This window comes from Aptenodytes forsteri, unplaced genomic scaffold (assembly GCF_000699145.1).
Source record: "Aptenodytes forsteri isolate BGI_AS27 unplaced genomic scaffold, ASM69914v1 Scaffold96, whole genome shotgun sequence".
NCBI classification, from domain to species: domain Eukaryota; kingdom Metazoa; phylum Chordata; class Aves; order Sphenisciformes; family Spheniscidae; genus Aptenodytes; species Aptenodytes forsteri.
Genome location: NW_008795029.1, coordinates 4,488,721 through 4,512,366, shown reverse-complemented (window position 1 = coordinate 4,512,366; position 23,646 = coordinate 4,488,721). Strand labels below are relative to the sequence as shown.

The window sequence follows — 23,646 nt, the reverse complement described above, 5'->3', positions numbered from 1 at the left end:
GTAGTGCCTGTGTATCTAGAGAGGCATTGTAGTGCTTATTCTTCCCCTGCAAACTGAAAGGTTGGGCTGTGGGTCAACAAAGAGCTACTGCTGACTTATTTATCCTGGAACAGGTTGCCCAGAGAGGTGGTGGAGTCTCCCACCTTGGAGATACTCAAAAGCTGTCTGGACATGGTCCTGGGCAGCCGACTCCAGGTGGCCCTGCTTGAGCTGGGGGGTTGGACCGGATGACCTCCAGAGGTGCCTGCCAACCTGAGCCAGTCTATGGTTCTGTGATTTGTTGAGGAGGTGGATGATGATTTTGTTTCTATCACTTTACATGTTCGGAAGAAAAAACTTAAATAATTTAGCTGCTCAGCAACCACATCAAATTATTTCAGTGCGATAATTAAGAAGTGAGTTTTGAATTTACAAATACTTTAATATTTTCTGATTCTTTCAGTTAAGTGATGTAACTGAGCTGAACAAGAAGTTGGAAGGTCAAGCAAGAAAAGTACAAGCTCGTTTAGAGAATCTACAAGTAAGGTTTGTTCTCACATGTACCTGCTTCTTTTGTAGGTAACAAGTGAAATATAATTCATTGTTACATTTTGTTGTAGAGGAAGCATGAATTTTTGATGGTACAGAAGTCTAAGGATATATGTCAAGTGGTGCAACAAAGTAAACCTGTCAAGCAGGAAAAAGTGACGGTAACATCAAAAATTGCTAAGGTAAGAACTGGGCAAAATGAAAGATTCATTCTAAAGACATTAGGCAGTGGAACGTTCTCTGTGTATCTGCTAGAAATTAGAAAATGTAACTTCCAATTTTATTTATTTTATGGGTGAATTAGTTACATTAAGAAAAGGTACAGATTATATTGGGGAAAAACAGGCAGTTAAAAAAGAATTAACCTCGTTGCTCAAAATGTCTGTTGGATTTCATATTGTGTATGTATATAGTGTATGTATATGTTTTTATTTATATGGTATGTTTTTCTCTTTCTGTCACATCATCTTTCATCTGTCAATTAAAATTATAACCTGCTTACACTGTAACTGGCTTCTTTCGCTGTGTCAGAGGAAATCTTAAACTTTCTGGTTGCTGCTACAGTACAGCAGTGTTCTTATGAATAACACCAGCTAAAAAGTAGTCAGTCAGAGGTATCAGATAAAGAATTTTAATTTTGTAAGCCAGAGGTGATTGTACTACTGTTATTTTTTTGATAAATGGTCTTTAATGAGGGAAAGAGAATAAATGCAATGTTCATACACAGTTCCAAAACTATCACCTTGTTTTCTTTAAAATATCTTCTTACATCACTTAATGAAATGCTTTCTGTCTCCATGTTGTTCCATTTAGTAGCAAGTCCTCTGGTAGTACTCTGCCAACATCTCCCAACTGGTAATGATTTTCTCCAGCTAGAGGCTAAACTGTGAAACGGGAAAGAGATATTCACACCGTCCTACTTAATTAATTACATCAGATGTCTTAAAACTGTGCTGTCTATATATAGCCAACGTATTTCTCTGTTTACATAGGTTTTAGTGTACTTTGGTTGCAAGTGAAATATAAACAGTATCAGTAGTTATAGTTCTGAGTGAAGAGGAAAACAGTTATCTGAAGGTAGATACATGAAAACTTTTGAAGTCTTTAGAGAACTGTTTGTGCAGCTTGTCTTCACGTACCTCTGGATATCTTTCATAGAGTATTTCACTACAGTGTAGTACAGGGACAGAGTGACAATTTCATGAAGTCTTTGTTCTTTTTCTAACAATGCTAGTTACCCAGTTAAATTTTAACAACAGTGGATTGTATGGTCTAGTGTAGAGGTCTAGTGCATTGAAATGAGAATTTCCATGTGCAAAGGACATTAAAGATTTGCTTTCTCCTGTAATTCATTTGGCCAGAATTATAAAATGGAGTGATTCTGTATGTGAAAACCTTTTCCCAGGCCTTTTATAACCATTTGTCTAAGTACAAAATAAATTATGTGCGTATTTTTTCACACCCAGAAACCATCACAAATAGTACCTGTTCTGCAGTGGGGAGGGGAGTGAAGTGTGAGAGAGAGAGAGAGAAACAATGCAGGGTTCTTTCTGGATCTCTGTAAGAAAGGCCTGACAACAAATGGCTTAATGAAATGGCTGTTCTAATAAGACAGAATAAGAAGAGGAATATAGATAGCGAGTAAATCTTACGTCCCTTCAGATGCTGGGAACCGTGTTTGTGCGCAGCATCAGATGGAGCCCAGGTGGATTTTTCCCAAGGCATGCCGAGCAGGTCCTGTCCATGGAGAGAAGCTCCTCCTTTTCGGTCATTCAAGCTATTATATAGTTTTCTTACAAGAAAACAACTCTGTTCATGAAGGACGTTCACAGGAGAACTTCTTGTTGCCCTTTTAGACAAAGGCATGGCCAGGCAGGAGGCGTGATCACCGGTACCAAGTGGGAGCTGCCTGCAGGCTCCTGTTACAGGCTGAGTTTATCCTGCGGCCAAGGGATCTGTGCAGCACAGCACAGGCTGCGCCTACTCAGGTAAACTGTGATGTGGATCTCTGACTCCTCGATGTACAGTGGTCTCCGGGTCAGGATTGTCACCTTCCACCCCTTGATCCACATACAGTTTACCTTTCCCAGAGATACTATAAGTTACAGGTTGTATTAAATAACATACAGGCTTCTCAAACTCAGGGTACAAGACCCAACAGAGGAGACATGGCCTGTTCAAGATCACTATTTCCTTGAATATAATGTTTTCCACAGGCTCCCAATACAGTAACTTACCTCCCAGATTTTATCAGGCATACGCTCATCCTCTTTTAAATTATGCATAATATTTCAGAACTAATGTACTCATATATTTCAGTCTGTTACTATTTTGGCTTAGAAAAATCATTAACTTGAAAGCTGAAATATCTGATGTTTTGGATGTATTACAGCTACCAATGAATTCACAAGTTTATGAGCTCTTAACTTTTCTTATGGATTGGATCTCCGACAAGCACCTTAGCAAAATAAAAATACAAGAAGAAAGAGAGGGCAGTCATAAACTTCCGGTTACCCAGATCTCCAAAAAAAACTGCACCCAGGAAAGTTGTATGAAGGTAAAGGAGTTTGGATTGTTTGCTTGTGTTAATATGTTTTTGGATTTATGGGTTTTACTAAACGATTTTGAGAATATAACAGGTCAGCCTGTTTTATACATGCTTTGGATACAGTAATTAAAACAAAATCACTCTTAATAAGTCAGTATTAATTCTGACAGGGAGATATAATAGATAATTTGTCACACATAAAGCATACAGATCATTTTTAAGGAAAAGTGTGCTGTTCAGTCTCAACTTGAGAGTTTCAGCATTTTATCTTGTCACTTCTGTCAGTTGATAATGTCTTGTGTTTTATATGTAATACTGTACATAATTCCTTTTTTCTAAGGAGATGAACATGTCTAATTTAAAATATCTTGATGCCTATATTAGATATTAAAGTTTTGATTTATGACTGATAAAAGGTGGTACTATGCTATACTTTTAACACGTTTGTTGTTTTCTTTCTGGGGATACCAAGGTTTGGAAATCAGTGAGGTGTTCAGAAAATGTTCTTTTACTGTTTTTCTTCATTGTATTTGAGATTTATAGCCATTGGGCTTGGATTTACTGAGATTGGGCTCACATGATGTATCTCCACTTTTGCATGTAAACCTCTGTAAAATTTAAAATCTGTGTATGCATATAATTCTGCTACCTGTACTGGATCTGTCCGGTGAGTATTGGTATATGTAATCTGTTAAACTCCAAGAGAAAGTTGGGAGGTTTGTTTGTTTGTTTTTCACTTATGGTTAGCTTATACAGTAGTTTCATATACTGCATGTAATTTTACTTTTGTATATTTTTACAGCTTTTGCCTATAGCTACTGAGCAACTCCAGTGGATGCCATTTGTGAATCCTAAACTACAATGGTGGTATTCAGGTAAAACAAGTAGTCCTCTTGCAGTACATTTTTTTAAAAAACTAAATTCCCAGAAGATATTAATGGATTTTGTGTTTTAAATACATATGAAAAGTGGATGTTTTCAGGTAGTATATATAAAAGAAACTCTACTGTCTTTGCAAAGCATAAATTCATAGTGTTTACCACAGATACACGACAAATGAAAAAAAAAATTATTTTTCAAGTTAATTTTAAGTTTTGTGTTGTGTATCTAAACATAGTTTTCATAAGTATGTGATCTCTGTGGTATCTAAGCATCTCGGAAATTATATTTTTACAGATGTATTTACAAAACTTTTGCACTAGAAAAGGCGATGTTTTTAGGTTCACTTTATGCATGAGATTTGTTGAAACTGATGGAAGTGTGTGGCAAAGCAGCAAAGGAATTTTGGTTTTTCTGTTCTCTGCTCAGTGTCTAACCACATTCCTTACGCCCTTTGATGAGACTGCTATAAGAAAATATTTAGCAGTATAATAAAGAAAGAGACAGTAGCTGTACTGTAAAGACTCAGTATAGTGCATAGTGCTGTCAGTAGTGCTTTTGCTAAAGCAAAAGGTAGGAAACTTTGTAAATATCTTGAGTTTAAATTTAATAGAATAGTAAGCTGTTGGTTTTAGTGCTAATAAGAACTATATTTTAAATGAGCGTATTGTGGTTTGATTCTGAAGTAGTATTTCTGTATAGTTTATGATGAAAAGTCTAATAGATCTTACCTGTACAGTGTTCTTAAGGTTCATGTTTAGACCTTGATTCTGTAAATGCTTTTACAGGATATAAATTCAGGCAACCTTAGAAAACAGAGTTGACTGAAGCTGAGCTTGTTCTGGAACCAGAAGCAACTCAAATAATGTCAGCATATCAGGGGTCCTCACTAACTAGTCTCTTTGTGAAGTATGTGTTGATAAGGTGCCATGACAATGTTGTTCAACTGCTTTTGGAACGCAAAGTAGTATCTCCTATACAGATTATATTCCAATACGTGGTCAAACCATTTGCTATTTAATATTTAATCACTAGGGCAACATATGTATATCTACACAGTACACAGGATTTTAATGTGTTTTAATGTTTACACTAACCGTGTGCATCGTTTGAAACAGCATGCAACAATGACATCAACAATGAGGAGGCTTGGCGAAGATATTTTCAAAGGCATAGTAAGTAAGGGAAACCCACATAGTTCTTCTGAACAGTCTACAGAGAGTAAATCAAAATCGGCAGCTTTCTTTAAGAGTTCCTGTATGCCTTTGAGGTTTCTGTCAACTTTGATTGTGCTTAAAACAGTGACACAAGGTAAGTTCCGATTTTTTTAAAGTTATTTATTTATTTCAGTCATGTGCCTAGACAAAAGACATTTCAGTGATACTGTAGCGTCTATTATGCTTTATTAGTGAAAAGTGGTTTTACTTGAATTTTACTACCTTGTGAAGCAAAATGTACTGGAAACAATTATGAATCTTGCTCTTATTCATTTCATGTTGGAATTTATGTGTTCCTTTTAGTATGATGACTTCTTGTCAGACAAATCAACATTTCTGAAGAAGAGGAAAAGAGATGTTGGTAATTATGTCACTACAGCAGTGATTGGATTGCCAAGATCTTTACTGCATGGAATGGCACAGCTAGTTGCTCTTTTATAAACTGAAATAAGTAGCAGATTTTGCACAGTTCTAGAATTTCACTGTCCTGTTTAAGCTAGTAGTTTGTTTACCTATTCCCTGAAAGGCCGATCAGCTGCAGTGTCAAGTGTTTTTTTCTGACATAGTTACAACTTTGCTGCATTTATCTTTATAGATAAATCTGATGTTTATAGGTATTTCTGATGTGTCTGTAGTTGCACAGAGAAAGCCACTTGTGTAGTGGATTATAATTGTTAGATTGAATTGTGATACAATGTATGTCCTGAAATTGCTTTGTCCCTTGGTCTAAGTTTAGTATACAGTTCATACTCCAGTCCTTACCTGTCTGCTGCTCCCCTCTTCTCCTACCAAGTCTGGCACTGCAAATACCCATAAAACATTATCAACATTGAAAGATGCTACTCTATGAAATTGTCAGTTCTTGATATGATTGTCCATTCAGATTTCACTGTTAAATAGACTCATTTACAAAGGCACCATGTTCTGCTAACATAAAAATGTTTTAGACTTCAAAGCCACCTGTCTAGCATGAAAAGTGGCCTTTTTATCCACAATTTTCCAAAATTCCTATGTTGATGTAGTATAGTAATGTACTTTGTTAACAAGGCAAAAGCAAACAAGGTCATATCAGGAGATAACACAGCTCTGAAAACAGTGACTTCTGCTTCAGGTTATGACAGGTTACTCCACTTGTGCAGTTTCCAAGATGCTGTGGCAAATCTTCTCAGTGGGGCCTTCTTTGAAAACAGATATGATCTGAAAAGACTAAAACATTTTCTTTAAAGTGATGACAAAAATGGACTGTTTCTTGTGAGCTCTGAGTGTTGAGCACACTATGAGAAGAGGCACGAACTCAGATTTTTAATGCTTTCCTTCCTTATCCTTTTCACATAGAGATTGGTGTACACTTTTCTGTCAGAACCCAAAGAAGAAAAACCTTCAATCAATCTGATTTATAGAGATATTTTAAAATTAACTTACAGATTAATTTTGGTCATTTAAACAAATTCTTACCTATTTCTAATTTATATATGACTTCTTTGAAACCTTCAACAGCAGTACTTAATCTGAATTATGCTTGAAGGTTCTTAATTCGTAAATTAAGAACCAGATTTGATGAGTAATCCAAAAGAATGTCTTATTTTGACTTCTATTATTAGCTTTCTCTTTTGACTTAATTGTTTTAATTAAATAATGGTTTCAATGATTGCTATGAAGCAATTTTGTTCACCTATGCAAAAAGAGTCCATCGGCATAAAAGCAGCAGAGTTGATAGGTCCCCTCTGAATCCTAAATGGAATATAATTGCCACATATTATCAAGTTGAGCTTCTGACTATATAAAGACTTGATTTTTTGTGTATTTATTTCTTTGGGGGGAAAAAAAAAAAAATTCAAATATCCTCTTAAACAATATAGTCCAGACAGCCTTCAATGCCTGCTAGTGGATTATTGTATCTGAAACAGCTACATCATTTTCAGCTCACACTTCTGCCTTTTGTTAACCGAAAAGAATTGGGGAGAGGGGGTGTAAGGGGGCATCACAGGGTGAATGACTCTTTCCTTTCACTGTGAGGTTTTTTTTCTGTTTGCACGTTGCTCCCAGGATCCTCCCACCTTTCACACTAGCAGAAGATGTATAATAGTAGTGTAAAGTAGAATTTTCTACTTAAAACCTATATAATGTTGTGTTGGCAAAGAAATAGGGGAAGTTGGGTCTTCCCTGCCTCATGGGAGAGGGAGAAGGTAAAGATTTTAAAGTAGACACTACGAGTTAACAAGAATCAGATTGTGTCTGGACAGGGTGAGAAAAAACTGTGGAAAATGTATCTCATAGAATAGTAACTGTTTTCTCAGCTGATTTGTTAACTCCTGCCTTCGGTTATGAAGCCTTTTCTCTCTTCAAGGGAAACAGGGAACAAGAGGTGTTGCAGATCCTTTTTATGGAAGTCAGGCAGAAAACACTAATTATATACCATTAAGAGCAGGTGTAAGAGGTGATTACTGCCTACCTGCAGCAACTTTGGAGTACTGTGGTGCTGCATAACTGAGATTTTCTGCAAGAATAAGTTTTACAAGGATAGCTTAAGAATGAATGTATCTATAAACCTTTTCCAACTCTTTGTGGTACTAACCACTTATTTTTCCCTTTTCAAAGACATTTTAAAAGCACAGATCATTTTGATAGCAAGTAATTGTTCAGTGGGGTTACGACTATGAGCAATCTGATCTAACTTCAGAGATGATCCTGCTTTGGACAGGAGGTTCCAACCTAAATTATTCCATGATTCTATGTTTGCTATCTTTTGTTCTCAGAATGGTTTGTATTTTAAAACGTCCTTACTAGTAACACATCCCCTCTGCTAGTAGCACAAAGAGATGGAGTCAGGTTACAGAGACGTTAATTTTCAAGGTAATCCTGAAAAACCATGCCAGAGTGTTGGAATCAGATGCCTACTTTGGCATCTGATTTTTTTCAGTCTCTTGCATGAAATATGTTACGGGTTTGGGGCCATTTCTTAGAAAGCAGAGATCCATATCACAAAATTGCTGCAATCTCTGGCACCCTGATTGACACTAATCAGGGATGCCAAAGATTTTAAATCCATAAATAATGAGCAATGTTCTTGTTCATGGAATTCATCCTTCTGGATTAGATGGTTAAGCAGATTAGTATGTCTTTATGCTTAACTGACCTGTGCAGTATTTATATTGTGAGTATTTACAGTAAACACAGGATGTAAACGTGGTGGAAGACTACCCTGACATGATTAATGAACATATACAGTATTTCAGCTGTTGGAGGAAACTATTTCAGTCAAGATATTTTGGTGAAGCATGATAATTACTCTTAAATTGAGACTCACATTTCTAGAAATGTTTGATTAAAATGATGCAAAAAGAATTGCAATACAAAAAATAGTTATTGCAGAGACTTACTTACCCTAAGCAGATGAACGCTGTTAATTAGAATGAATCAGTTTAGCTTCTCATGGTTGCTTTTTACCGCTGGCTTCTATAACATGGAAAATACAATCTGTTGTTAAACATATGTCAAACATCACTGTGCATGAATTCTGATCACTCTGACCACATGGCACTAATGATCTAGTCATAAGGTAGCACATTTGGTTTGAACATATAGCCCATTTCCTTCAGAATGCCAGTATCCAGCAGATGGCACTGTAGTTAAAGGTTTCCTACAGGATAAATGGTTTCCTTATACTTAATTTTCTGTGCTCGGGATGATCAATGCTATTCCAAGATACTGAGGAAGATTTGACATCAGGAAATGAAGAAAATTAGATTGGTTCACTTAATCTACATTCTTCATATAATTTAGTGCACTCCACAATGGATGAGTATATAAAATGTATGCACTGAAACTTAAACTACAGCTTTTCATAGAAAGGAATGGGAGTAGTTGCTCTCATGAAAGCAGTTTCTCTTATTCAGACAGATCAGCCCTTGGCTCCTTTAATAGAGGTTTCCCAGATGTTGAAATCAATATTATCTCAAACTATGCGAGCTTGTAATTTCTTTCACTTCAGCAAAATATTATATATTTTGTAATATATTTTTATATTTGTAAGTACATTTTTCTTCAACATATGAATTGTAGTTAGTCTTTTTCTCCACTCACAACAAATTGTTAAGGAATAAAAACAGGCAGAGGATGTCTTTAAATAAAAATAAAATTCAATATTTTCAGCCATTTAACTTTTAAGTATATATCTGCAACAGTAACTCTCAGGATAGCTATTCACATATTGCTTAATGGAACTATGATTATAGAAGTTTTATTGCCTGTATTCTGATATCTTTCAGTGGATTACCTGGCTCAAGCTTTTGATTCCCTTCGCATAGACTTGAAGACAGATGAGGGGAAAGCCTTATTTTTGGAATACCAATGTGTACCTGTCATATTAAGTCACTTAAAAGTATCCAGTAGAGGTCTGCTTTCCAGTGCTCTTGATGGATTACTTCAGATGACCATGGAATCTGGTAAATTTGGGTAATTAAAAAATATAAAATCATGTTGAAAACAGGTGAGGTAAGCATAAATACAACATAAAAATAGCATGATTCTTCTGTATAAATAATAAAATCTAGTATTAGCATTTGTTTGTATCATGTAAATTCATCAGAGACATAAAATGTATTTCTGAATTGCCTGTCTCTTTCTAAATTGTCTTGTCTTTTCTTCTCCCTCTCAGCACCTATGCTTTATATTTTGTCCCGGTTACTTTCGTATTTATTGGTGTGAATTTTTTTGTTGCTATTTTTGGTTTGGCTTTTCAGTTTATTCCACTGTTTTACTTTGCCAGTGTTTTTCTTTAAAGTCAGGCTGCGCCAGGGAAGCCATATCATGAAAACCTGCCAGCAGGTGGAGATAAAAAATAGGCTTTATCAAAGTTCTTTTTCTAGTTTGAATGAACAGCTTATCCCCACTCATTTTTCACTTTCTAATAATTGGAAATGTCATTTCTAGAAGAGATGGTTATGTTTTGCTGAATTTTACTGTGCTGAGATGGTTATGTTTTGCTGAATTTTACTGTGCTGTGGCACTATAAAAGGGTTAATAATCTCATTTGTCACAGTGCTTTTCCAAGTGATACAGGCTAAGAATCAGTTGATAACCAACTGGATGAACACGAAAGTAGTGAGGCATTCCAGTGCCATGTTGAATAAACCTTGTGACTTTTTTTAAAAGATAAAAATCACTCACTGCCTTTTAGAACAGAAAAGGGGAAGGGGCTGCTGCTATTTTTGAAATGTATATGGTTATTTTGGGAGTATTTTGTTACCATGCATTGAAGTGGTAAAAACAGAAAGCACGTTTGACTTGGGATAGAACAGCATTGAGTTAAAAGCCATTTTGTAGCAAGATAAGTGTCAGAAAGATTTAACTAAAGTTTTATTCCTCCTTGCAGACTTTTTTTCTGACCTTGTAGTTAGTGTAGTCTTACACTAAAGTATTCTTCCTAATAGTCATAGCTATGATTGGTAAAGTGATTGGGAAAGCGATGGTTGTACGCACAAAAGTAACCTAAGCAGGGTGGATGGTGTCTGGTATTACTTTGGGTAATGCCAGTAACAGTACATCTTCTGTTACCTAGCGGCAGTCGTTCTGATACGCTAGATGCCTGCAGTTTGAAGAATAATGGAGATATGTTGTAAGAGACTCACGGTTTGCCTTGTTGTTCTCAGAGAAGATGTGTATATGTGAAATCAGGGAAGGAGGAGTAATGTTGTATTGAACTGACATTTAATTGAGAATTTATTTCTCAGCAACTGGATAGAAAGCCTTATGCAGAGCCTTTCTCTTTGGTAGAATAAATTGCCAAGACACAAGTTATAGGCGTGTTCTGCTCTTTTCTAATACATAGTGTTTTGCAAGAAATTGTTAACAATGAGAAGTAGTATTGTTGATGGGAAATTGTATTTTCATTCCTTTGTAAGTTTCCTATTAAAAAGTCATTAAAAGACAAACTAGAAGGCGGCAGCGGATATTCAGAGGACTCTCTGTGTTAGATTAAAACAGGAATTTATGCTCAATTTTAAAGCTGTATTGGTGTGCAGCCTTAAGTATGAAGTCATAGGTAGCTGGCCATATGCTAAAATATGGAATCACATTACCCAAAAAGACAGGATTTGAGCAACAGGAGGCAAAGTCTAGGCTTTTATTTCTTCCTGTAAGATTTGCAGTCCTAGGCATTCTTTCAACTTGCTGCAATAATTTTCTGGCTTTATAGGAGTACTCCAATATTTTTGTTCAAAAGTGTTACCTTTAGAACTGAAGTGATTAGAAATTAAGTTGGAAAAAAAGCCAGTGCTTTATTTTTTCCCAGATACTCTTTTCTATAACTTAATTTTTTAAGTTTTAATTTTTTTGTTAAGTATTTTTACAGATTCAAAGTTTAGTTGTCTGGACTGAAAGATGTGAATCAGATCTGAAATAACTACTATGTTGCACTACTCCTCCCTGTAACTGCATGTACCTTTTGTTATAGTAAGCGATGAATGCTAATGGTTCTGTACGGTCCAGGCCTGTCTGAGGTCCTCATGTAGGTTCTCTTCCCTGTAAGAAATTATATTCCTCATGTTCCAGAAATGAAACCTAGATCACCCTCATATATTAAGGAAAATTACTTAAGCTGCATATGAAGAAAGTACTTACTGGTCTAAGATGGATATTTCTGTGCTTTGACAGAAATCGTAACAAGAGAGTCTGCGGTACTGCTTAAGCCCATTGACTGATTTGGTTTTGTTATTCATGTTTTCAGATTTTAAATCAGTATCATTGCTTTTGGCTTCATAGTATATCTGGTACAATGGGTCCAGGATCCAAGTTTCCATTGCAAATTCATACAACGTTGACAGTGCTGATAAGGCATTCAGTTACTGAAAACATGGTGTCAAATGCAACAGTTGAGGCATTGGTATCATCTATTTTCTATCGATGTACAAGACCTTGATGGCAAATTAAAATTAATAGTCTAACGGCTGTGCATCTTACTGGCACACAGCCTTTCATGCACTCCCTCTCCATTTCTGTTCAGGAGTTTCACATCAAGAATCTAGGAGAGTTCTGACACCACCATTTCAATGGGAAATGATAACATTCTTCAGTACTTTTTTTCTCTGTCTACCTATGATGTCATTATTACATGCTCATCAGCCCTGGCCAGCTCAGGATATGCATTCATATGCAGTATCTTCTGCTGTTCTGATTGTTGCCGCCTTCTGTTAGATCTTTCTTTCACAAGGAAGAGAAAGATCAGCAAGCAGAGGTGGAGGAATAATTAATTCTAGAGTGATTTAGTTGTCTGAGAAAGCTTGCTAGATCATAAGGTGGTCCAGAGGATGACTTTAGGGCATTTCAAAACCTGACAAAAATGCATGAAGTTGAGATTCTTCAGTTCCTCCTGGAAACTGTGGCCAGAAAGCCAAATAGTGTGTTAAATATTCTGTACTCTTTTTTTGCCTGGTAGGCTGGGAATAACACTTAACAAGGAATTTTCTGGTAATAGAACTGCAGTATCATTTTTTGGCACTCTAGACATGCCATGATTCTTTCTAGGGCTTTCTTTGCACTAGGTCAGCATCTCATGGCTGCTATTTGGGAAGGATTAAAGCAACAAGGATCACTTAACATAAGTTTTTAACATAAGTTTAGTTTAAAAAAAAAAAAAAAAAAAAAAAAAAAAAAAAAAAAAAAAAAAAAAAAAAAAAAAAAAAAAAAAAAAAAAGAAAAGAAGAAAGAAAAGAAAAAGGACAGTAAACCAGGATTTGTTTGTCAGGATCTACTTCTCTGTCATTCTCTAAATGTGTGTTGACACTCACCATGTGCTCCTGTCAAGGTAAGGCTAACTTTAATAAAACAGGTTGTCTGTTTATAAAAAGACTCCCACAGAGTGGTGGGAAGAAGTGAAATCTAATTGGTGAGAGGCAGCTGATAGCCAAAATCATGTGTATCATGCCGCCTTGCATGCAACGTGCCCGCACGTGTTTTTGGATGTTTGGGCACATCCATGCCCTGAAGACTGTGGCTGGTGAAGATAACTATCAGGATTGGAGTTCAAGCCATAAAAACAACTTCATTCAAAGATCAGTACCCCTTCAGTTCAAAGGCTAATGAAACTCTTTGCTCATTAATAATTTGGAGCTCCTCTGTGTTTTCAGTGAGCTTATGCATTCCAGTCTGAAGGAAGAAGCAGATGACGTTTTTTTGCACTGCACAACTCGCTTGTGTGAGGTACAAAGGAAGAAGCATAGGTTACTACACCAAGTGACACCTACACAACTTCTAGTGACAGACTTTCTTTCAGGAAACCTGATCTGGAATCCCCAGATCTAACGAGAGTAAGAAAGTGTGAGCAGTGAATATTACAGATAGTTTCAGTGAATTTGTACTCTTGCGTTACCTTTCCCATCCATGCCTTCATGACAGGGTGCTGTTGAAGCAACATCTGAATGTTCATTTAGATGACAGAAGAGTGGAAAATGTAACCTTAGTAATCAGGGATTAGGCGTTTCATTCCTACTCCAAAGACAAAAGGGGAATATCAGCTTATTTTGACCCCCATTGTGTCAAGAGGCGTATCCATTTGCGTTCTTAGTGGTAAAACCATTGGTCATCATTTCCTCATTAGAGCCAAAGGAAGGGCTATCAACCTTCAAGGTGCTCTTTTTGGTTCATCTCTTAGTATTACTTAAGATTCCAGGTTGGAACATTTTTGGTCACTACTAGAATCAGGGTTTACTCTTTAATCTTTTTGATTCCAGGTTAGTGAGAGCTTACCGTATTCCACAGGAATGATGCCAGTCTAGCAGATCTCGTAAACCAGCTGCAAGCTCATTTAAAACTATAAATAAAAATATGCCTGAGGTCCACAGCTTCATGAAAAGTTTATCTGAGTTGACATGTATTCTGTACAAGAGCGGATAACACCAGTGTACCTGTCCAGCTAGGCCATAGAAACACAGTGGTCTTAACACCACATGAATTCCGTGAAGAAATGATTGACTTTTGGTACCCTTGGGAAGCTTATCTGTGTATGTTTCTTGAAACTTAGATGCATCATCATAGCATACAAAGCTCCAGAGCCCACATTATAGTAGACAATGCAGTCACATTATTTCTTGGAAGGATTAAAGTTATGTGTATTTATCAAATTGGGATCTCAAATCACATACATGTCACCAGACTACATTATGTTTTAGGTATCAGAACTTGGATAGTATTCCAGCAGCACAGGCATTTCCCAGACATCAGTGAGTTTTCATGTCATTGTATAATTCTGAAGTATGGTGCCAGCCAAAAATAATCTCACCTTTTTGTCCCAATCCTTAACGTTTTTGGAACTGTAACAGTATGTCACAGATACAGAAAATATATATATATATATGCCAATCTTGTTTGCTTCATCTCTTTTACAAAAATGTTAAAGCCTAAGGAGGAGGGTAAAATGTTACACTGATTACTGTTCTTGTAATATACAAAAACATTCATAGTTGGAACAAAGGCTGACTTTTAAATGTCAGGGGTGAAAAAAGTTGAGGTTAGTTTCGGCCAGCTCCTCAGGGCGTAAGAGTGAGAGAAGCTGCTAGAGATGTTATGCAGTAATTTCAGAGAGTTTGCTTTGTGTCAAGAGAACTTCAGTTTCAGCTTACTTTCATGCTGTAATAGTCTTTTTCTTTTTTTGCCGTCTTCCAGTACTTCTGTGGATTCTGTTCACTATTACTGTTACTACATTTGAGGAAAGAAACTTTGCAACTGAGTGAAGTCCTTACCTAACCATTTGCTTTCTGTTTGCTTCATTTAGCCTATGCTAGAAACTTGATAAGTAGCTGAAATTGAGGTGTAAGTAATTGGTAGGATAAACAATATAATTTTAAATAATTTATGTTTTATTTCACATCATTTGCATGCTGGAGTGATTCTTTTCCTTCGGATGAGCTCAGTGGCCTAAGTTGAAGTCTGTTTGGTTTAGTCTGCTATCTTGAGTGGAAGTAATAGGTTGCTTCTAAATTCCACAGTTGGGAGAGTTAACAGCTTGTTAAGAACCTGACAGTAGAAAATCAACTCAACAAAGATATTTTACTCCTTTTCTCTTACTACATTCTGCTGATATTTTTGTCTAAAAATGTCCGTAATGGTGCATAAAGTGGTACATTTCAACCTGTTCAGTCTTCTATTTTAAATGTACTTTCCAATAGCTGATAACATGTGAACATAGCACCGAAGTAGTGGTTTAGCTATATTTTCACTGTAGCTATCTCATCAGTGCTGGTTTTGTTTCATGGTCAGATGGGATGAGTGACAGTTCAGGTTTATCCTTTTCAATCTCTTATTTGGCTCTCCATACCCATTACCAGGATTTCAATCCATGTTCGTTTTCTGGAGGATGCCCATCTTTCCTTTTCTGCAAAGATTGACTGATAAAAGCAGAATCAAGGGAGCAAGTCCTGCAGTCTTTTTTTAATGGCGGTGCTGTTTTGCTTGAATCTGGCTCTTCAGATGAGTGCCATAAAATTCGACTTGATCCTTCTTTTGGTCTTTGAAACTAATGAGTGGTCTATAAAAACATCTTTCTTGCTTCCCATTGAGTAAAAGGGGAAGAGAGACATTCCTGCTGATTTGACAGGGAAGAAAGATTTCAGTACCAAGGCTTTTGAAGGTTTCCTTACCTTAGTTGAGGAAAGCAGGCTACCAAGCCACGATGTTTGGGTTTTAGTCCCATCTCTAAGCTATGAACTTGTCTGAAGATAGAAGTAAGAACAAAACCTTCTCTGGTAGTATTGTCACAGAAAGTAGATTCAGTGTCTTGATAAACTCTGAATGTGCTCGGTGATAGATTTCCACAGATGCAGTGCTCTGACTGCCTTTGAAATTTTGGGAGCAAAATGTATTAACTGCTAAATACTGATATGTTTCAGTTTAGTCGAATGGCTTATAATGTATTTACTGCTTAAAAAAGCTTTTACCATTTTCCATTTAAATTACTATTAAAATTAATGTTTAATAATTGAAGTAATAGTTACTTTTAATCATCCAGATTGTTATAGTATGACACCTGTGGCTTCCAGGGCGTCTTCATACCCCAAGGTTCTCTCCCTATGACCACAAATTTCTTTTCACAGCAGATCTTGTTTCTAGGACAGTAGTTGCAACACACTGTTCAAGAGAATTCCTGGATGCCAGACATGAAACGTTTTCTGGAAACAATCTAGTAATAAGTAGCATGACCTCAGCAAGAAAATTTGTTCTGTGGGTGTTGAAGAACATCACATCACTAGTATTAAATCACCCTGTAGCTGAATACTTGTCATATACAATCTTGTTGAATACTGTTCCTGTCTTCTTGCTTCTCACGCAGCTTACTGTGTTTTTTTCACCTGTGAATCAGTTAAAAGGGTTCCAAAGGACGTAGTGAGTTTATAGTCACCTATCAAAAATACCATTGTTGAACTGTAGTCTGATTCATGCTTGATTTGCAATCTGCTATTAGCAGAGAGCTGCCTGTCTCAGTTTCACCCTTTGCACTTTTACACACAGACAGCATACGTCTTAAATTCCTCCTGCAGCGATAGCTGACTTCAGTCATGAGATTAGTAGGTTCCCCTTTCCCAATCTTATGTTTGTTCAAGGAAGTCAAAACTTACTTGCTCATTAGACATTTACAAAGCACTGGCCTTTGCTTTAAATAAAGCTTGGGTTTACTTTTGTCTTCAAGCTTACTTCTGTTTTACAGAGAGAATATTTTGCATTAGGGTGTACTTATTCACAAATTGAGATGAGTGCATATTGAAAAAAAAAAATCTCTAAATGACTCATGCTTGCTGTAAGTTAAGGCACATTCTGGTAGGGCTTAAGTATGATTTCTTAACCATATAAGCATCACTTAAGATTTTTAGTGACTACAAAAGTGAGCTGTATTTACGCATTCTCTGAACCTTACTTCCAGTTTTTTTTGTAAGAAAATATGGTCATGGATAACCAAGTCTGTGTCCAGATTTACTCGTCTCGTAGGGAAGTTAATCAAGCCAGTGGAGATAAAAAGATTCAGTTTACAAGTAAATAATCACAACTTCTTACTATGGAGACAGTCTTTTTATGTGGACTGCCTATATGCACACTTCGTCTCTTCCTTTGAGTTGCAATGCTTCCGTAACTAATGCCAGGTATTCCACAATTCACACTGTTCTACAGGTACTTCTAAAAAGTTGATGATCAGAATCTGTCAAGGAAACTGAAAGCCGCTCCTTTATTTTTTTTCTTGAGTCTTAGCATTTTGAGACTTTAAAGACTACAAGCAGTGAAGGTATGGAGTAAAAAATGCCTGTATGCTCAAACAGATTAAAATTTAACTGTATTTTTCAGCATATTATCTTTACTGGTAACTGTTTGCAGGATTGAAACTTTTCAAATGAGCTTATTCTGCAGTACCGAAAGGGTAAAAATGTCAAGTCTGTGAATACCATAAGTTTGGATTCCCCCTCACCTGCATGAAAGGCAGATGTGAAATTATCCTCAGGATCTGTGTTTGAAGCTATAGCAGAAGGGATGATTTACAGCTTATGTGGGATAACCATTGAAATACAAACCGTTTAAAAGGAAATCCTTCCTCTATTATCCTGTCTTACCTTTGTAATTTTTTTATTCATTCTTCTGAAAACAGTGAATAATTATGTTGGATTAAGAGATGTTTTAGTTTAATATTTTAACCATAGATAAATAACTCTGTTAAATGCAGCCTTTGATAATGTTAAGATGAACCTGTATACTTGCTGAAAGCAAGCAAGTACACCAAAAGTTTGCACACATTTTTGTTAATTAATTGCAAGCTTAGTTTGAATACTTTGATTTTGATGAAATACATGTTTACAGGTTTTAAAAATGAATACGGTAAATGGAATAACGTCATTTGATTTCTACTGAAGTAATAGTAGCCTTCTCTCTAGTAAGAAAAAATGTTCTTGTCATTATTTTCTTCTTGTTCTAGTAACAGTTGTGTAATGCTTAGCCATTCTGAATTTTGGACCCCTGTCTCATCCACTCCAAAGTAAGAAATAAAAGGGACCATTAAATATAAGCTTATGTAGAGCCAAGTAGCCACTTTGTAAGTAAAGCTTCACTGTTCATTCAGGGTAATACTGTACTTCGTAAGCAGCATACCATTTTGCAGGTAGATGTGAATGCTAACTTTTTAAAAGTATGTGATGTAAAAAGGAGTTGTTTATATCAGTACTTGGATATTCACATCCCTTTTCAAGACGATTTAATTTATGAAACCGTTAGAACAGTAAAGTTATTCAGGTAGGATCTTGTTTGCTTTTATTTACTGAACTTGCATTTTTTTATAAACAGTTTACATTTTTATAGCTTTCCATAAAATGGTTTAATTTAAAACATTTAAAGTATGATTTAATTAGAAAAAATATTTTTTAATACACTTCTTTTTCTTTTGTATTTGACTAGCAGAACTATTGGACTTATTAGCTGACTATTCTCTGTAACTTTCAAGGTGAATTTAAAGCAATGTCATAATTGAAGTAATTTCATTAAAAAAGGCTTTTTTTTGGAAGTAGATAGTACAGTTTGTGCAGTTTGAGTAACATCTATACATTGTCAGAGTTCAGACTTTATTTACATGCTTACTTGCAGCCTGACATTACAGAATTACAGGTCATGCCAGGTTAGGTTTATTTATGTAAAGGCTTCCTTATTTCAGTTTGTCATTGTGTTTGAAATACTGTGCTTAGTTCTGAGCTGGTTATCACAGGAGTGGAGATATGGGAGCAAGGGTGTCCTGGTTTCGGCAGGGATAGAGTTAATTTCCTTCCTAGTAGCTGGTACAGTGCTGTGTTTTGGATTTAGGAGGAGAATAATGTTGATAACGCACCGATGTTTTAGTTGTTGCTAAGCGGTGCTTACACTAGTCAAGGACTTCTCAGCTTCCCGTGCTCTACCGACTGAGAAGGCTGGAGGTGTACAAGAAGCCGGGAGGGGGCACAGCCAGGACAGCTGACCCAAACTGGCCCAAGGGACATTCCATACCATGTGACGTCATGCTCAGTACATGAACTGGGGAAAGCTGGCCGGGGCGGCCGCTGCTCGGGGACTGCCTGGGCATCGGTCCGCGGGTGATGAGCAATTGCACTGTGCATCACTTGCTTTGTATATTCTATTTTTTTTTTTTTTTCTGATTATTAAACTGTTTTTATCTCAACCCACGAGTTTTCTCACTTTCACTCTTCCGATTCTCTCCCCCATCTCACCGGGGGGGAGTGAGCGAGCGGCTGGGTGGTGCTCAGTTGCCGGCTGAGGTTAAACCACAAGGGGAAACAAGGCAGGTGAGCTCTGACAGAAGAAGTGTTGGAACAAAGCTCCTTTAGGTGTTTTCTGTAAGAGAGAGTTGTGATTCCTTCAGTGATTCTGGTAGTTCATTAGGCTTTTTCTGGTTTCTTGAACAAAGTAACCCATAATAGTGCATAGCTTCAATTTATAATGCTATCTAGGTTATTTGTAAAATGGTGGGGTTTTTTCTCTCTCCCTCAGGCCTCATTATAATCAGTCTTTAATGGTTAGACCATGTTGGTTGCTCATAGACATACTGACTTCAATTAGCACACCAAAAGTTTTCATCCTCTGATGTTTCTAATCAGTGATTTTCCAGGAAACGTGTTTGTTGTTTCTTAGTGTATTGTCTTTATGCTTCTGCTATTCTAGCAAGTAAGATGATTCTGTTTTTCATGTATTTTATACCTGTTGCCTTCTAAATGGGCAATTCCAGCATGGAATTTCATTAGACTACTCCTGTTTTCATGCCACAGTCATTAATTAATACACTAAATAAGCACAATTGCAAAAGTCAGTATTTAAAACTAAAGTTCATTTTTCAAGACAAAATGTTTTGCTTTGCTTTTAGCCAATTCCTTACACTACACGCCTTCCAGTCCTTCTACCAACCCCCATCTTCTCCGATACAACAGCACGTGTTGATTTATCAAACGGTATTGAAGTCTAGCCAAGTTACAACTGCTGTAGCATTTATTTACCAAACAAAAGTATCTGACTACTCTGACGCAACATACCTATAGTTCCTATACACATACTTATAGATAAACCTATAGTACACTTTATTTCTTTTTTTTTCTCCTTTAGTTCCTGAAAATGTCTTTAGAGTCTTACTGAAGGGCACATGTGTTCAGATTGCCTTTTTTGGTCCAAATCCAACATATATATAGCATTGGCTGTTCTCACTTCACAAAGTGCTGCTTCCTGACTTGTTAGTAACAATTGTTTAACTCTTCTTGTCATAAAATTGAGGCAACATTTCTTTCAGAATCCTGAAGTCTGTTGTGGTGTCCCTGACTAAAGGACTCTCTTGGAATTACAAGTTTGGGGAAGTTTTTTTTGTCCCTTTTATCAAGATAGAGCTCTCTCCTGAAAACCAGCATATTAGACAAAGTGTGCACCCAAAAGACTAAAATACCATTAGCTTCTATCCCATCTTTCTTATGCTGACCACAAATGACCTCACTCCCTCTTTTTTGTTCTATTTTTGCTTAAATGGCTGGGAGAACTTTTTTTTTTTCCTTAACGAGGTCTGACTTAACATGACTTTTCATACTATCCTTTTTATTATAAAGATAGTTTCTGACCTCCAAGGCATAGCTTTCTTTTCTGATCTTTTTTGTTTTCCTTGTAGGCTTCTTTTCATTCCAAGCATCTCCTGTGACATAAGTATTCCTGCTAATTTTTTAACCTTTTCTATTACCTTTTTTTTGGTGGGTGTAACCTCCAGTTGCCATTTGAGAATGACATTGGTCTCCCATACATCCTGTCTCATGGCTGCATGAATGTCTTGCGCATCCTAGGAAACTGAAGAGCAATTCCAATCATACTGAGGTCAACACATATTGGGTGACCAGCTGAAATTGCCACTTGGGTGGGCTCTCTTAACTCAGGGTCACCCCTGTAGGCCTCGACACTTGAGGTGCCTTACGCTGACTGGAATCTCGCCCTATCTCCCTTGTGCTTTAACCACTGGCACTTAACAGCCCTGGCTGTTGATTACAGGAGAAAAAGTTAAATTCAGCAAATGGTTCAAATCATACAGGTGACTGTATTATAGACAATTGGTTATTAGCAACATGTAAGTGATATTACTGTTTCATTTTAAGTGTTTCTGCTGTGGTGCATAGTTAGTTAACTTTTGCATTACTTAACTTTTCCACGCTAGTAGACACTCACTTGCATTGCTGTCACGTGTTCTCCATTCTCCCGGCAGATCCTCACGCAATTAGAAATGAGGCAAAACTGTAACTGTTAATTTGTTAAAACATGAATTTAAAGTTGGCATTCCTGACAGTCTTCATTTTCTGAGGTGGCACAGCTTTAGGTATGAAACAGAATTTTCAGAACTATAGCTGGTGAGATTTTATGCTGTGAGTGACTGATTACTTTGAGGGTAAATTTCAGATAAATTCTGTCAACAGTGATAAATTGCTCATTGTTCATTGCAGTCTACCAATCAAGTTAAGCTAATGCAACTACAACATGCTGCAGTTTTTAAGGATACCAGTGGAGGCTTTTGCAGATTATTTTAAATTGTGCCAAAGTCCTGTCAAGATGGATTCCAATTTCATTTTTCTAAAATAGTTAATAAAAACAAAATCTGTGCAGAACTAAACCACCAAAATATTTTAAAAAGTGAAGCTTATATTGTTTTAGTTCATCAGCTAGACATGCATTTAAATTATATGCTTGTTTTGTACATTTTCTGATTACTTAGAATATATTCTGCAAAAGCTTATCTGACATTAATATATAAGCAGTGTACAAAAAGTCCATTTAAATGTGTGCCTTTATCAGTTTGCTTTCACATAATTGAACTTTGCAAAACTTTAGAAATTATTTCCACTTTGGCTTTTCTGTTTTATAGTAAAAATCCTTCTGTCTTAAAAGTAATGCATATCGTTTATGTTGGTTTGTAAACTTCACAGTCAAAACATTCTTACAGCGCATATATATGTGTGTGTGTGTGTATTTTTTTTTAAATTAAATATTTTTAAGGAAACAGTAAGAGCAAGGCAGCAAAGAAATGTCCAGGTCAGCTGAATATGGTATTTGTTTACCCCTGCAGAAAAGGAATGTAAAGCATTTTATGGCTATTTAAGGATATTTATAGTAATAAGTTGTAGGACCGCCCTCTTCATCCCAGCAGTCGTTACCTTCAGATCTCTCATGAATCAGAGTTCAGCTGTGTCAGAAGTCATGTTAAATGAGAGGTTTCTAAAGCTATTTGTTGTTTTAACAGGCAATAGAAAGAAGAAAAACCTTTCTTAATTTACTTCTTGAATGTCAGTGTTCTCACACATTTATTTACACTTTTCTCTTCTTACCTTTCTCATAAACATCTTTGCTAAGTAAGAGATACTGTGTGAGTTTTTGTTGTTAAAACAGACTTCATCAATGGTGCTGTGCAGATTGATAGGACTGTTTCTGTTTCTTGGGAATAGACAGTCATTTGTAGGAACTCTAGCAAATTGTAGAAGAATTTCTATAAAGTTGTAGCTCCTGAGTGATCACGTAATTTTTAGTCCTAGATTTTTCTTGCTTTAGAGAAGCTTATCTCTTGTTGCTGTCTGTATAGAAATTTTTACTTCAAACACTCTTAAGTGATAGAAATGTTTTGCTACAAAGTGCTCCTTAGATGGTAGGATTGTGTTCATTGGGCTTTGCTTATTTGCTGTTTCTGTTTGTAGTTTTGTCGCCTCTTCCCATGGATTTTAACAAGTTAGACTCACTAGGGCATGATACCATCATACCAGAAGTGAATTCGGGGTTAATTCTTTTTCCAGGTTTAATACACTGCTGGATGTATTTAATAAATTCAAAGTTCTGTCGTAGAGAGCAGTGGCTCAATAAAGAGTCTTGAATCTTGAGTGTATGTCAGTTATGTATCACTCAGTTTAGCACATACTCTGAACCCATCAAAGGATTTTCTACTTGCTGTAATTGACAGATAGCCCTGAGTTTTTGATGTCACAATTTCTGAAAAATAATACAGCAAAAGTAGAGAAGTATTAAAAGAAATATTAAAAGTGGTATGCCCTGAGTAACTATATCCTGGGGACTGTGTTTGTACACGCCGAGGGCAGAGTGCAGTCAACAGTGACTTCTCTTGTTGGATTCCTGACAAAATTGTTCAGTTCTGTTACCTATTGAGTTGTACATTAGAATAAGCCCCCATTCCCGAGTTAAATTTTCCTTAGAGAATATATTCTTCTCATCTTTTGTTCTAGTGGTATGCCCTGAGTAACTATATCCTGGGGACTGTGTTTGTACACGCCGAGGGCAGAGTGCAGTCAACAGTGACTTCTCTTGTTGGATTCCTGACAAAATTGTTCAGTTCTGTTACCTATTGAGTTGTACATTAGAATAAGCCCCCATTCCCGAGTTAAATTTTCCTTAGAGAATATATTCTTCTCATCTTTTGTTCTTGTTGTTGTTGAAATCAGC

General features: G+C 36.4%; 1 protein-coding gene across 1 annotated transcript in view; it reads left to right on the top strand.

Annotated features, from left to right (window-relative positions):
- The window catches only part of CCDC138 (coiled-coil domain containing 138), a 36,967-nt gene that overhangs the window by 9,322 nt on the left and 3,999 nt on the right, over positions 1-23,646 (top strand). The window contains exons 7-12 of the mRNA XM_009276159.1: positions 443-520; positions 600-710; positions 2,921-3,085; positions 3,879-3,974; positions 5,074-5,266; positions 9,441-9,617. Of these exons, the coding sequence (XP_009274434.1) occupies positions 443-520; positions 600-710; positions 2,921-3,085; positions 3,879-3,974; positions 5,074-5,266; positions 9,441-9,617 (820 nt within the window). The remainder of the gene's footprint in view (positions 1-442; positions 521-599; positions 711-2,920; positions 3,086-3,878; positions 3,975-5,073; positions 5,267-9,440; positions 9,618-23,646) is intronic.